Source organism: Squalius cephalus (assembly GCF_949319135.1).
Source record: "Squalius cephalus genome assembly, chromosome: 21".
Classification (NCBI taxonomy): Eukaryota; Metazoa; Chordata; class Actinopteri; order Cypriniformes; family Leuciscidae; genus Squalius; species Squalius cephalus.
The window spans coordinates 3,271,226-3,286,749 of record NC_137142.1 but is presented as its reverse complement, the minus strand read 5'-3'; the positions used below and the strand labels follow the sequence as shown (position 1 = coordinate 3,286,749).

The following is a 15,524-nucleotide window of genomic DNA, read 5'->3' as shown; positions in this document are numbered from 1 at the left end:
TGCACAGGATAAACCCTTAATGTAATTTAAAAAGGGATCCCAAGTCTTATAAAAGGATGTAAGTGAACCAGAGAGTGAATATCTTAACTTTTCAAGTCCAATACAGTGAAAAATGTCCTGTATCCACCTGTCATGTGTTGGAGGGGAAGCATGCCTCCACTTAAGAAGGATGGCCCGTCTGGCCAAAATTGTAGTAAAAGCAATGACTTTACGATCTCGGGCAACTAAATCAGGCATAGGAGAAACCCCAAATAGGGCTATAATTGGATCAGGGCCAATATTAGTGTTGATAGCTTTTTTTAAGCGTCTGAAATACATTAGACCAAAAGGTCACCAGCTGCGGACAAGTCCAAAACGTGTAGATGGTCGGCAGGAGAGTGTTTACAACGGTTGCAGGCAGCACTCTTGTCTGGAAAGATTTTTGCCAATTTGGCAGTCTCCATATTATTTTTGAGTTACCATGAGCGTTTTCAATAATTATGATAAAAAAATCTGCCTTTGCTTTCCTTAATGCTCTTACTAACTTATTTCTTAACATTACAATTTTTTTTTTTATCATGGACCATCTTTGATCTTGTTGCCATTCCTTCATTATTTTTTTAATATTAATGTTAACCCAGGGGATGGACTGTACTTGTATTTCATCTTGATTGAAAAATCACTAATTGTAGATTGTAGCTTTTATGAAAAGATCTGACTAGATATTTCTAAATCTATATTAAATTATACCAAATCTTCCCAATTCATGGTAAGTTTCTTTCTTCTCTTGCACAAAATGATGTTTTATTAACAAAGTTCGGGAGGAGCACGTTCAGATAATTAACGCAAGTGGAGAGCACTCAGCAATCAATGGTAAGAGGTGTATATACACTCAACAGTCTCACCTCAATCCATTGACAGTTTTGCAGCATCCCTCCACCACCCCTTCTCCATGCTTCTAGTCCTAAACACTTACATACGGGGGGGAGTACTCTGGGTTCGGGCCGAACTCCGAGCTCCGAGCTCGGAGCCCTCCCTCCGGACAGCACGCCAAATACACATTAAACTTTACCCCCTCAAATTGTAAGTGTGAACTCGTGAAATAAGTTATATTGAAGAATGTGGGTAACTAAACAGTTGCTTGTCACCAGTGACTTCCATATTGTATTTTTGCTATGCAAGTCAATAGGGACCAGCAACTGTTTGGTTACCCAAATTCTTCAAAATATCTTCTTTTGTGTTCAGCAGAAGAAAGAAATTGATACAATTTTGGAGTAACATGAAAGTGAGTAAATAATGACAGAATTTTCCTTTTTGGGTGAACTATCCCTTTAAAAACAAGCAGCAGCATGTTTACTATAACCCTGCTGTCCCTTTAAGACCTACACAACCTGACTATGATGTTCGCCTACATAAAATAAAATGTTATATTGGTTACCCCATAAAATGTTATATGTATGCCATCATTTATTAGGCCTATACATCTGAAACTTTAACATGGGTTCTAATTTTCCCTTAGCCTTTATTCTTAGAGTGTTTTAGGCGCCCAAGCCATAACGTTCTAAATGTGATTTAATGTGTTCACAATTCTATGGAAGCATGCATGTCATCCTGTGTCAGGTCATGTCGTGTCCTGTGAAGCCTGAAGATCAATAAGCTTAGTCGACAAGTCATAATTTCGATTTAGTTATGTCATAATTTTGACTTTTAAAGTCACAATTTCGACTTGGTATGTCAGAATGTAGACTTTGTATCTCATAATTGTGACTTTTAAAGTCATCATTTTGACTTAGTAAATCATAAATTCGACATTTTTGTCATATAATAATGACTTAAGAATGTCATAATTTCGAGTTTTTATGCTCGGGTTTTTTTTTTTCTTTTTCTTATGTGGCGGGAATGGGCTTCCATACAAAACTATTCAGCTGCTCAAGAGAAAATCTAAAGTATAAATGCTGATTTTCAACCTTTTTATCTGTTTTCTCAAGTCAGGTAGCACAGATAAAAAAATATATATATATTTTTGGCTTTCTTCTGTATAGGCAGCCAAGTTTTATTGAAAGTTCATTTTGCCAGCATGAACCCTGTGCATCACCTAATTACACAAAAATGTAACCAGCTAATTGCATGTGTGCCTCAATGTATTTTCTACAAAACTGTGTTGAAATTCAATGAACATATGTGTTGTAGAAAGAGATATCCAATTAAGACTGATGGATATTTACCTAATTGGTACCAGGTCCTTAAGTGGCCCGCCACTGCATGCTGTGAATACAAATTGGATTTTACACTGGAAAAATGTTTTACTTTTACTATATATAGCTCTATTAAAACCAATGTGAAACCAAAAAAGTCGACAGAAGTAGAATTTCATTGTGCCTGGAACAGCATGTTTTTAAAAATATATATTGAAGTCGTTTTAATCATTTGAATATATGTTTGTAAAACAATTTTGAATATCCCTTTAAAATTTGCCTCAGCCAACATATGGTTACAGCAGTCATACAGGGAGTGCCTTTAGTTGTATGGCATTGAGGGAATACTGTGGGGGAAAACTGTGAAATGCGAAACACACTAAAGGTTTCCAGGTATTATGGCTAAAACGAGCAGAGGCTGCGATCTCATGGGAGGGAGGGATAATCAGTCAATGCATTCATGGCCTCTGTGACACTCCAAGGTCAACCTTGCAGGCATTTATGTTTCTAGTATAGAAATACGAGATATGTTTGTGAGGAAATCACACATGAGGGTGGCTTTAAAAAGCACAAATTAAAACTCTGCCCTTTTAAATCATTTACATATGAATAAATAAATATATTTTTACAGTTGAAAGAGGTTGTCAAACAGAAATGTGCAAGAATTCCAGTTCACGGCAAAATCTACACTTCTCCATTTTCAAGAACAGATACATTCATCCTGGAGGTTGGTGTCCATATGAATCATGCATTATCCCTTGGCTTACACTAACCCAACAGTAATTATTTTACTATCTGTGTCTCTCTCTGGTATTGAATCTAGCAGAAAAGATTTGTGCAGAACACCTGCCTCTTGGCTCCCACCTGGAACATTATTATTTTGTAAAGTAAAGGTTGTGCAAAGTATCATTATGAGCATGATTGTCATATTTAATTAAAATATTTTCATTTCACAAACTCATCTGAGATGATCATCTAAGTTAGCAGTGTTATTTTAGTATCATTAAGATACTATTATAGTTTTCTTAACTATAATAACCCTCTGGGTTAGGGTTGCATGATGACACTAACCGATCTCATGAGAATATGTACTTGTATGAAAACGTAAGATTTGTTGGTAAAACGTGAAGGATCAGCCCTTCCTGGAGGAGATTGTGCAACATGCGAGTGTTGTTGTCTGATGTCTACAAATCGCCACCTCTGCCAAGAAACCCCTTGGCATTTCAATGGATCAACACCTGCATCTCTTCAGCCTTCAGATGATGAACTGCAGCTGTTTCACTACATCTACCCTGATGTCTTTACCGTTCAGTCCTCGATGGACCTCAAAGACACTTACACCCTTACAATTCAATAAAAGCAGTAAGTCTGTCCACATAATAACATATTTAGTTGTCTGCATGGATTCTCCCAAAGGCTTTCTTTTCCCTCAGGTATCCAACATCAAACGGACAGTTTCTGGCTTGCACACCAGGGGACTAAAGAGATTACATTTTATGTATAATGACATGACTTTCAGTTAACATTTTAGGGGTGGTAGATATTACCCAAATCTTAAACACCATTATGTATATGTGTTTTTACCAGTAGTAGTGATGCACATCACCAAGTAATCAGGCTTGTCACCAGCGTTGGAGAAAGAAAAGTTAGTCCGTAAAAAAAGCAACTGATTGCGTGGAGTAATGCTTTACGTTACTTTTTTATTACGTTTTCTCACCTGGGCTGAGCTTGCTTGTTTGTTTTATGATAGCAAAAAAAAAAAAAAAAAAAAATTGGCATTTTGGCAAAAGTAAAGGCAATTTCTCACCAAAAGGGAAATGACTCAAACAAACCTTTTAGCTGTGCTTCATTCTGGATGGCAGAAGAATAGAAAACAGGAGAAGAAAGTTCAACATTCTTACATCAGCAATAAAGAAAGAAGAAAGAAACACAAATGTAATGTTTAACTTAAGTCATTTTACTTATTAGTATGGTTAAAGATTAGATAAAACACATAAAGTATAATTGTATAAAAAAGTATAAAAACATGTGTAATGTGAAATGTGCTGTCATTTTTTTTGGTCAAATCTTAAAATACAAAATGCCCTGAGAGTGTTGAATAATGCCAATAATGCACCTGCTAAAGCATTACAGTTTCAGCTTAAAATAGATCATTCAATTAGCTTTTTCCCCAAATGGACTTTATAATGACAAAAGAAGACTATGGACAATGGACTATGCACTTTTCTTATTAAAATGTTTTACCTCTAAAGAAATTAAAAGTAAATTTGGTCCCACTTTATATCAGGTGTCTTTATGTACTAACATTTAAAATAATAATTTAATACAATGCACTACCTGTGTACGTTTCACATTGTACTTATATATTTAAAAAAAAAAAAAACCTGCATGTAATTACAACTGTAGATTGCATCTATAATTACACTGTTTACCTTCCCTTATACCATAACCAATCCTTAAACCTACACCCACACCAGCAAACCTGTCCTACCCGTACCCATATCCAGCTCAATAACAGCACAAGTGTTTTACAATACAAAATGAACACAATAATAGTAGTAGTTAAGGACACCTAATATAAAGTGTAACCACAAATTGGACAGATATGCTTAAACTGATGTGCACATGAAATGAAGAAAAAGCTGTTTGGGTTTTGGCGTAACCCGCCTCAGTGGATTGTCACATGATCAGTCAAATCTCAGTAACCAGATACTTTTGCCTTTGTGTGATGCTTAATCCTCACCAATAGGTGTCAGTATAAAGTCCAGGACTACCGACCACATTGACTAAAGCTGTAATCAATTTACTTGCTGCCTGTCAACTCATATACTGTAGGTCAAAATATTACGTTTATTGTCTTGTGGTAAAATGACAGTATTTCATATAGCACTTCATGGCCTCTTTCTTCTCACATCATACAATAGTTTTAAGTCAAATCAGTTTCATGACCATTAATTTATTTGGTAAGTACCCTGTTGGGTTACAAGCAACAGTGATAGTGTTTACAAAAAAAGACCCGATATTGTAAGAGAATGGCATTTTTATATTGTTTGTCCTTTCCAATATACTTTACATGTGCACTTTTTAAATAAAAAACAGTTTCATAACACAATCTAAACACAAAATCATGACCTATATATAGTGCAAAGCCAGTGCAGTATATGCCAGTATTTTTAGTCACCCTTAAAGATATCTAAGCACCAATTACCCACAAACCAGCATTTATTTATCTTGCATTTGTTCCAGCATTTCAATGTCAATTAAGCAACAACAATCTGGGTTATTTTGGAAGAGTGTTCGAACAAGCTGAAGTGCAATTTAAGGTTGTATGGATGATTGACTAAAGCTTTTAATCAGACCAAATTAGAGGTTTTGTTCTCAGGTAATGTTTCATAATTGCTTTCATTCAAGTGATAGAAATTATAAAGCCAATCGGCCCATATCCCCACTCCAGACATGCTTTTAAATTTACCATAAGTGAAAAATACTACTACAAAGTAACAGTGTAATAGTCCTTAGAGAATTTTTCACCAGTTATATTGCAAACCTTCAACACTGGCGCAAGTAAGCAGCACTGTTCTACTTAAGCTGAAGTGTGTCAATTTTTGGATCTGAAAATACTCTCTCCTGTCTGAGTTAAATACGCAGAGCCAATTTAAACAAACCATTCGAGCACGAGCATCCCAACCCAGTCTGACATAACAAGCTTGGCTCAATCAATGGCATAAGTCAGAGGCAGGACGATCTGTTAGTCTGACCAATGGAAGGTGCATGGTAGTGCTTGAGAAAACTGTTTGAAAACAATTATTGGTAACACTTTATAATAACTGCACACTATTAATAATTAGTTAAGCATTAGTAAACAGTTCATTCATCATTTATAAAGCATTAATAAACAGCAGTTTATAAATACGGCTATAAATGCTTTAATCTTGATTTATAAGCATATCTATAATGCGTTTAATAATTGTATTTTCATACTTTATTAATGATCAATTTATCATTTCTAAATGAAGTATTGCATTATTTACAAACCAGTTATTTAGGTGTTGTCAGTGATTCATAAGATCACTTAGAAAGTGTAAGTAAATGTAGTAAATGCAGGTAGTTATAAAGCATTTAGTAGTGGTTAGTTCACTATGTTTGTGAGCTCATCTAAAGTGAGGACTAGTTATGCTTTGTAAAGCATTTACAAAGGAGATTTAAAGACTCAGTTTTCTTCTAAACAGAAAAAGGAAACAAACACACACACTGATACAGAACATATAAATATTTAACAGCCTTTAAATCTCCTTTATAAATGCTTTACAAAGCATAAATAGTCCTCACTTTAGATGAGCTCACAAAAATAGTTAACTGACCACTACTAAATGCTTTATAACTACCTGAATTAACCCTGAATTACAGTAGAAATACATGTTAATAAAGCATTTATTAACACACTAAGTAACTATTACTACATGTCTGAATAATAAGATGTATGAATGTACATTTAAATAACTTATTAATCATTTACTCACACTTTCTAAGTGATCTTATGAACCACTGACAACTCCTAAATAACTGGTTTGTAAATAATGCAATACTTCATTTAGAAATGATAAATTGATCATTAATAAAGTATGAAAATACAATTATTAAACACCTTATAGATATGCTTTTAAATCAAGAATACAGCATTTATAGCTGTATTTATAAACTGCTTATTAATGTCTATTAATGCTTTATAAATGATGAATTAACTGTTTACTAATGCTTAACTAAGGATTAATAGTGTGCAGTTATTATAAAGTGTTACCCAATTATTTGTGCAATGTTTGCAAATCCATTTGGTCAGTCTAGTGGTGTACATCTCAGCTCAGTTCACTATTAATTTCAGTACTTATTCTTGTGTAATAAATTTCCAACTCTTTGAATGAACCGGCCGAATCTGTTGTCTTGCCCCTGTGTTGTATACGTGTTATGGTCATTCATTGGTTGTGTTCTTAAAAAGACAGTATTCCTTGTTTTCTCACTTGCTCTGTGGCTCTGTGGAGACACATAGTCAGGCTGGCCCGCTGTGGGACGCCTGGTTTCAAATGAGTAAAGCGGCTCAAATCTGCTATACAGCCGGTTTGCTGGTACTTGTTGCTTTGGCAACGGATCTGAACTTGTTAGTGTCGAGTCTGTCTTCTCTTTCTGAGCAATAACCGAGGATTGTTCCTGTGTGTTGGAAGTCTCTGCACTTGCAGGTGGGTGAGGCGGATGAAGCTCTTCAGTGCTAAAGCGAGGCGCTGATGTCTCTCCCGCCAGGCCTTCATCTCCAGGGATCTTCCCATTAGCTCGCCTCAGTCGGATGCTCTCAACAGACTCGGTGGAATTGGCAGTGCTTCCTTGTTTCTTGTCTCCCACGGTGTCATCATAATCCGAGAGAATTGTATCCGTGCTGCTTCCCATTTTAAGACTTTGTGCATTCTTTCCTTTGGGTGAGCCGTCTCCCTTCTGTGGGATGTTTAGAAGGGATTTTATTTTCTTGGTGCTCCTTTTCAAGAAGCGTTGTGATGATGCACTGTTTGGTTTCGAAGGCGGACTGTCCTCTTGGTCCAGAAGCGATGCAGACACAGTTCTCGAAGGAGGATCTTGCCATGTGTTTCCTGAGGTAGTCGTGCTCTCATCTGCCTTTTTGAAATCATGATGTGAGACTGACCTTTGGTCCTCTTTAAAATTTGGAGTGTACACTTGATTTCTGGGATTCTCCTGTGCAGACGCATTGCAGTTTCTCTGTTTTCTAGGTAAAGATGCGTACATGTAACTGGAAGGCCCGTTTGTGTCACTGTTATATGTATTGCACCTGGGATCGGCCACACTGTGCCTCTTGAATCTGTCCTCTTGCTCAGTGTTTGGAAATCTACTTTTGGCTCGGTTTAAACTTGCATATAATGCATCCCTTCCGGAGCTATAGGTTGCATTACTCCCTGAGTTTTCTAAAATCTGTAAACTGCGCCTTTTTAGCATGAAGTCATCATGCTGTGCTGTCTGATTCCAGTGTGATGAAGAATAAATCTGAGCATTTGGCTGAATTCGTGCTGGATCGTGGTTGGAGGACGCTGAATTATTGGAGTAGCTGTTCATCTCTGGTTGTTCCGGTATGGTGGGCGTGAAAACAACCGATGACCTGATGCGAGAGTGTTGCGGAGGAGCCAATTTATTATCCTCGTATTGGTCCAGATAATCGTAGTTCTCTCCATAAGGTGCGTCATTATGGTTTTTGAGGTAAGACTCTAACCTCCACGTCCGAAGGAAAGACTTGGAAGTACTTGCTAAACTGGGCATGTTTTGCCTCATGTTGAGAATTTGTTTGTCGTGGCCATGGTATGATTGCCGCACGTTTGAGCCTCTGAACATCGGGTTGGTGACGTAACTTTCATACTGGTTGTCCACATTGTTGGAGAAACCACTGTAACGGCTGCTCTCTGCTGCCACGTTCCAATTACTAGAGCCAAACTTGGACAATTTCGACAGATATACAGGCTCCTGACGTTCACCCGCGTAGCTGTGTCTTTTGTGAAACTCTGATGTGTCTTGAAGGAATCGAGCATGCGGTGTAACAACAGGCCTTTCTTCCACCTCTCTCATTGGCGAAATCCCTGATCTCCTTTCACAGGCTTGCCGGTAAACAGCGTCAAGTGTGTGCCTTAAATGATGTTTCCTTTCAAAGGGGTTGGTGGAATGAATCGAATAGCCATCCATTTTGCCATTGGGCTCCATCTCACACTGGTTCACGCTGAAAGTCTGAAACGGAGCTGGGATTGTTGATCGGGCGTACAACGTCCGAAATTCCTCGTCATAAGTCTCCACTAAATGGCCTGTTATAACCTGAACCATGCTGAGGTTGATCTTCTCATAGGACCACATGAAGCTGCCAAACGAGAAATGAAGATAAACATAACAATTAAATTCAGCCTTGGCCATATATGCAAATACTTTGGAATGCAGTTTATCTTGGGTATGGTGTAAATAACTGCATAATAAATGCTCTTTGAAAGCCAGCCATTTGATTGACAGCATGTGTTTGATTACATGTGCTGAATGTTAAGCATAAAAAGTTAAACACAAAATGCAGTAGGTCCTTATAAAAAAGTGTTCCAAAACGTATTTGGTCACTAAAGCCCCATTTAAAAATGGTTTAGGATTATATAATCATTTCAAAAATTATTTTATTTAATTTATTTTAAAGAAACATGCTCAATTTCAGAAAACAAAAATTAGGTTCCCTTTCTAGTGTAACTAGTCAAGTGTAACTATAGAACTATGGAAACACTTCCACGTGAGCCGGTGTCTACACGCCAATCTGATTGGCCGAACGTAGTGACGTTATAGAGTCCGAAAATAGACGCCAGAAATGTGTGTCGGCAGCTGCTTTGTCTACAGAAGCTGTATGTTAGAGCATGTGTCTGCCTTCAATCCTGTGTGTGTGTGATATAAGTCAGGAGTCAAGCTTCTAAACATGTCGGGGTTAACACCATGCCCCCGCTGTATTTCAGCGGCTGACTCACACCAAATGTGCCACAGATCTCGCCCTTCGTGCAACCGCTCAGGCCAGTGGCATAGATCCTCTCAGATTCTGATGCTTAGGTGGTCACAATAGAGGTAATGCAGTCACCAAGCAGCGTATTAAGCACTGAATTTCAGATTCTGTCATCTATGAGGCACGCAGGATGGCTCCGCCTCTAGGCATCAGGACCCACTCCACTAGGAGTGTAGAGTCTAAGTTCTTGCGAGGGGTGCACCTTTATAAGATTTCTGTGGTGCTCTCCGAACACATTCATCAGATTCTACAGTTTAAACGTGGATTCAACCTCAGGAACTCGAGTCCTTCAGGGTTGACCCAAGTCTAGTCTGCGCTCAACAAGCTCATACACAGCCTTGTGGGCTCTGTTACCTTGGGTGTGGCGACGTTGATATTCAATTTCCGATAGCGTCAACGCCATGACCACAGACTGTAAAAAAATATGGACGTAGTGTCTGTGACATCACCCGTAGGTTTCTGAAGAGCATTTTTAAGCCCAAAGAGGGCGGAGCCGGCCGTCACCATCTTGTTAGCGTGCCACTCCCGGATAAACGAAAATGGGCAAAAAGGCGGGATTAGTCACTTCCGTGTTGGATTCAAGAGAGAGACAGGAAGGTTGCAGCTTGGCCATGACGCAGCGTCGAAGCTCCTCTTTGAACATTGCTGGCAACGAATGTAATACAGTTCCCTGAGAAGGGAACAAGATGCTGGGTTGCATTGCCACACCTCGGTTACACCTGTGTGTCTTCTTCAGACAATTAGAATCTGTCAGTGCTCATTTCTGGCATCTATTTATGGACTCTGTGACGCACTTTCTCTACATCACGACATCCAGTCGTTCGGCCAATGAGAATGGCGTGTGTTGACATGCTTCACGCGGAAGTTTTTCCATAGCGTCAACGCCATGACGCAGTGTCTCGTTCCCTTCTCGGGGAACCCGGGCTATATAAATTTTTAGGTGTAACATTATATTTACAAAATAGATATATTGTTCAAAATGAATACAAAAGTATATGATTGTAATATAATTGATGTGATGAACTGTGGTTATTCTTCTATGACATCTGTTTGAACCTTGAAAACTAGAAAAGCAAAGTTAGTTCTGAAGAAAGTACTAACATCGATATGCAGCTTGGTTTGATTTCTTTTTTAATCTAATGCAATGAAATTCATAAATGTAAATGTGACACAGGCGTGCAGTTATTTAGGGGGCATCTATATGGGAACACTGCCACTGCTTGCTGTCATTTGTTTGGTTGAGCTAAATAAATAAATAAATAATGCCGCCTCACCTGTACGATCCATAAAACACCTTTTGGCAGTCAATAAGAAGAAATTTCTGCTCCATTGCTCCATGGAACTTTACCCCAGATCTGCAAAGGTATTCTTGGCCTTTCACTGTACGTATCCTTATATTCTGCATTCAAGAAAAAAATGTTTAGATAACTTTTAGCAAGAAAACAAGCAATGTAAATGTGAAATTACATCTTAACTTTTTTTTTTTTTAACTCAAATTCCTACTGTTAATGTGCATGATTAATTGATGCACATTGTATAAAAAATACATGTTACATTTTGGTCATGAACAGTTACGAAGACACATAAGTCAAGTCCAATGCAATTATATAACACATTTATTATTTTGTACAGCAGAAATATCAGTGCCACAGCCTGTGTGTTCAAATGTAATTAAGAGTTTTAAATATAGTTTAGCTTTAAGAGATTTCTCAAATTATTATTAAAAAAGTATGATTGGTGTACTATGAAAAGTGTGAAAACGTGATTGGTGTCACGGGTGGTTATATATAAGTAGTGCACGAAGACGAAGGAATCAGGAAAACAGTCTTTAATATAAAACTCACACAGGAACACGCAGGAAAATGGGTCACACACACACCTCAACATTACCACAGGACAAACAAACTCAGGAAACATAGGACTATACTAAACCAAACAAGGGACTAATAATTAATTAGACAGCAGGTGAACAGAGTAATTAATCAGACACACAGGGAAACAAGGTCAACTAATAATGCCGAAACTGAACATTATCCTTACTGAACCTTAATCCTCCCTTGTCTGGCTTATGCTACTCTGAGCAATGCCTCCACTTTGTATTTTGAGCACTTCTTGCATTGTTTTTGCCTCTTCACGATGACTCGCTCTATTTAGTCCTAATTTGTAAGTCGCTTTGGATAAAAGTGTCTGCTACATGACTAAATGTAAATGTAAACATGACTCTGACAATTGGTTTGACTACTCAGACTACTGCCTCTGAAATAATTTTCCTTCTTGCTGACATCAGAAATGTTTATTTGAGATGAGATGAGATAAAGTTTTCATCCGGTCAGTTCCCAATAGATAAAATAAAGTCCCCTCCAACATTTTTCCCCCATATCCTGTTTTGCTCATGTTGTATTTAGTGTCTCATGTTGATTTTAAGATACATTACACAGAGACACTGTTCAGCAAAAACAAAACGATAGGCAAACAAACCTCATTACTGCTTTGCAAACAAAGATAATGACAGCAAGCCTGTCTGTTGAAGCCAAGGGTTAGTTCTTATCACTGCTGCTAAAGCGACAAGGCTGTCCCTTCTGTTTGACTACATCTGCACACCCAAACAACACTGACGACAGTGGGCATGTTGTGTGCAACTGTGAAATTCAAGTTTCGTGGGTCTACAGTGAGGAAAGTCTGTTGCCAGCTTGATTGAAACTTACACTTTTTACAAAGTAAATCAAGCATAGAAATCAGGATCTGCTTCAGTAGCTGTTGCTGTGCTGTTAAAGGGTTAGTTCACCCAAAAATGAAAATTCTGTCAGTAATTATTCACCCTCATGTTGTTCAACCCCGTAAGACTTTCTTTCATCTCCAGAACACAAATTAAGATATTTCTGATTAAATCTGAGAGCTGTCTCACTCAGAGGTGGACAGTAACAAAGTACATTTACTTGAGTACTGTTTTTGAGTATCTGTACTTTACTTGAGTATTATTTTTTCTGGAAACTTTTTGCTTTAACTTCACTACATTTGAAAGACAAATATTGTACTTTTTACTCCACTATAATTCTGTCAAGGTCCTTGAGTAGAAAGTAATGTCAGTCAGGGGATGATTTTGGTTGGAAATGAAAGTCGGATTGACGTCAGAAACCGACTGATGTTGGTTTCTGACTTCAACCCGATTTTCGTTTTCAACCACAATACAACGTCTGTCCAGCGTTGGAGATTAATGTCAATCCGGCGTTGGATTCTGACATCAACCTGATTTTCATTTTCAACGTTGGGTTTGGTCTTCTAAATGTAAATTTTGTCATTGTTTTGGTCCACACTAGCTTATAGACAACAGTAAGGTTAACATATTCATACTAAAAGCCAAAAAACTTTAAATATGGCTCTATTTGAGGGAACGGCCATTTGGGTGTCCAAAACCATTGTGGACGTTATTGAGTGCACTTATTCAATCTCACATTCATTCTCACATTCACATTCAATTCAATGAAGAGTTGAATAAAGTTGTTATTTTTGTGTGTTTTTGCTCAATAAACTTAAGCTTGAGCCACTAGTCACTTGGACTATTTTAAACATTGTCTTTACTAACTTTCTGGACCGGCAAGTTTCAATAACAGAGAAGCCTATGGAGGAGTGAGACAGCTCTCAGATTTAATCAGAAATATCTTCATTTGTGTTCTGAAGATGAACAAAAGTCTTACGGGTTGGAACAACATGAGGGAGAGTAATTACTGACAGAATTTTCATTTTTTTGGTGAACTAACCCTTTAAGAGACCTTTGAATGTATAGTTCATAGAATAAATGTCAGTCACAGAAAAATGCTCTGATGATGGCCCTTAGTGAGGTGTGGTGAGAAAATTCATAAATGCCTCTTGTTTTTCATATAATATTAGTTAATACCCTCTGGGAAGAAGAGGGAGGGACAGTGTTTCCAGCTCAAAGCTTCTTTATATGGCTCCTCATCACTTCAAGGCATCATAACTTCACAAGACAGTGTGAATGAAGCAGTAAATGATTTGCTTACAAAGAGCTAAAACAGTATTCAGTTGAAAATATTTTCTAATTTCAATAATGTATATGTTTCTCAAAGTTTCTCAAAGAATGACTCACTGGGAACAACTTTCATTTCTTTTAGCGCACTGAAACAAAGGAATAAAAAAGAGAGATAGGAGAGCTCTGTAAAAAAACAAGAGTAACCGCATGACAGGTTTGCAGATTGCTGTTGACGTTTTGTTTTTTTGGTTATGTGTTATGCCAGTCAAATTTTAAAATTGAAATCAGCCTCAGCTATCAACCAGAAGAGTATAATGCAGATAAATGAAGAAATCTGTTCACACACTGAAATCAAATATACAGTATATCTTATATAATCTTTCATGCACAGGCTCATACATTAATAAACCAAGTAACATTGCTACTGCATATCAATGGATATATGTCAGAAAGTGTGTTGCATCTGGATGCGTTTCATCGTGTGATTTCACTGAAGCAGAGAGCAGACAGTGTGTGTGAGACAGGGACGCAGTATCCCGTTCTGCTCACGAGAACAAACACGCCACCTTTACCAAGGTTAACCACTGACTGACTGAAGATATTCCTTAATAGTTGTATATGCGGCAAAGCAAGAATCATCCCACTGGATCAAAGCATACATAAAGGTGTTAGTGTTTTTAAATATTTATCCATCTGTATATTTTATGCATTGAATTATTTATTTATTTTGTGTACGTAGCCCTGCACATGACATATATATATATATATATATATATATATATATATATATATATATATATATATATATATATATATATATATATATATATATATATATATATATATTATATGGTGGCCACGAATCAAGAGTTCACTACCCTAACCCTTTTTTCAGATTTTTTCTTGTTTTAGTAAGATCATGGTCACAAATTAAGAATTCGATCCCTTGTTCTACTAAATTGTGGTCACTCTGTATAAATGTGTCCCCTTGTTTTAGTTAAATCAAAATGAGGGAACGAATTGGTACAACATGACCACGATTTGTCTAAAACGAAGACATGAATTCTTAATTGGTGGACAAATATATATTTTTGTCCATATATTAGCTGAAGGGGTTGTTTTGTTTTCTAGTAAATATACTGTAAGTAAAACTGTTCATATTTTAAATGATGTTTTTGGTAACACTTTATTTCGATGGCCCACTTTAGAAATTCTATTAACTATAAGTAACTTTGCAACTACATGTCAACTAGCAGTCATTAGAGTATTAGTAGTCTGTCTGCTTAATATCTGCTAATACTTTGGGCCCTATCTTGCACCCAGCGCAATTGCCTATGTACACCGACGGATGTATCATTCCTATTTTGCACCCTCCACACTTTTCCCTCCACAGACACACGCCGGTAAATTAGGGAATGAACTTGTGCTCCCGGGGGTGGTTCAGTGAAAAGAGGAGGCGTGTTCCGGCGCAAACGTTCCCTGGTGCTATTTTGCAGTTCCAGAAAACAATTCCACCACAGACCAGGAAAAACCTCGTCTAAAGTCTGTGTCTCCTCGGATGTGAACCACTCCTGGCAAATCCGCCGTTATAATAGCAATCCGCCATGGAACAAGCGCGCCTGCTCTTAAAGGGAATGTGAGATGACGCTCTGATTGGTTTATTTAACGTTATGCCCAAACCACTCCTATGAGTAATGTAGCTACTTCAGACCAACACATTTTATATTTGCGAGTCATTTATCCCGCCGGTATAATAGAAACAGCACCCAAGATCCGCCCACAAAGTTACTTGCTT

At 37.5% G+C, this 15,524-nt stretch overlaps 2 protein-coding genes across 3 annotated transcripts in view; both read right to left on the bottom strand.

Moving 5' to 3' along the window:
* The window catches only part of mlip (muscular LMNA-interacting protein), a 217,067-nt gene that overhangs the window by 69,511 nt on the left and 132,032 nt on the right, over positions 1 to 15,524 (bottom strand). The gene's annotated exons all lie outside the window — the stretch shown is intronic.
* fam83b (family with sequence similarity 83 member B) overlaps positions 5,339 to 15,524 on the bottom strand; it is a 32,780-nt gene continuing 22,594 nt past the window's right edge. For both annotated transcript variants that reach the window (XM_079855529.1, XM_079855530.1), the window contains exons 4-5: positions 11,016 to 11,140; positions 5,339 to 9,072 (exon numbers count right to left, since the gene is read on the bottom strand). In XM_079855529.1, the coding sequence (XP_079711655.1) occupies positions 7,050 to 9,072; positions 11,016 to 11,140 (2,148 nt within the window). In that variant the 3' untranslated portion in view covers positions 5,339 to 7,049. The remainder of the gene's footprint in view (positions 9,073 to 11,015; positions 11,141 to 15,524) is intronic.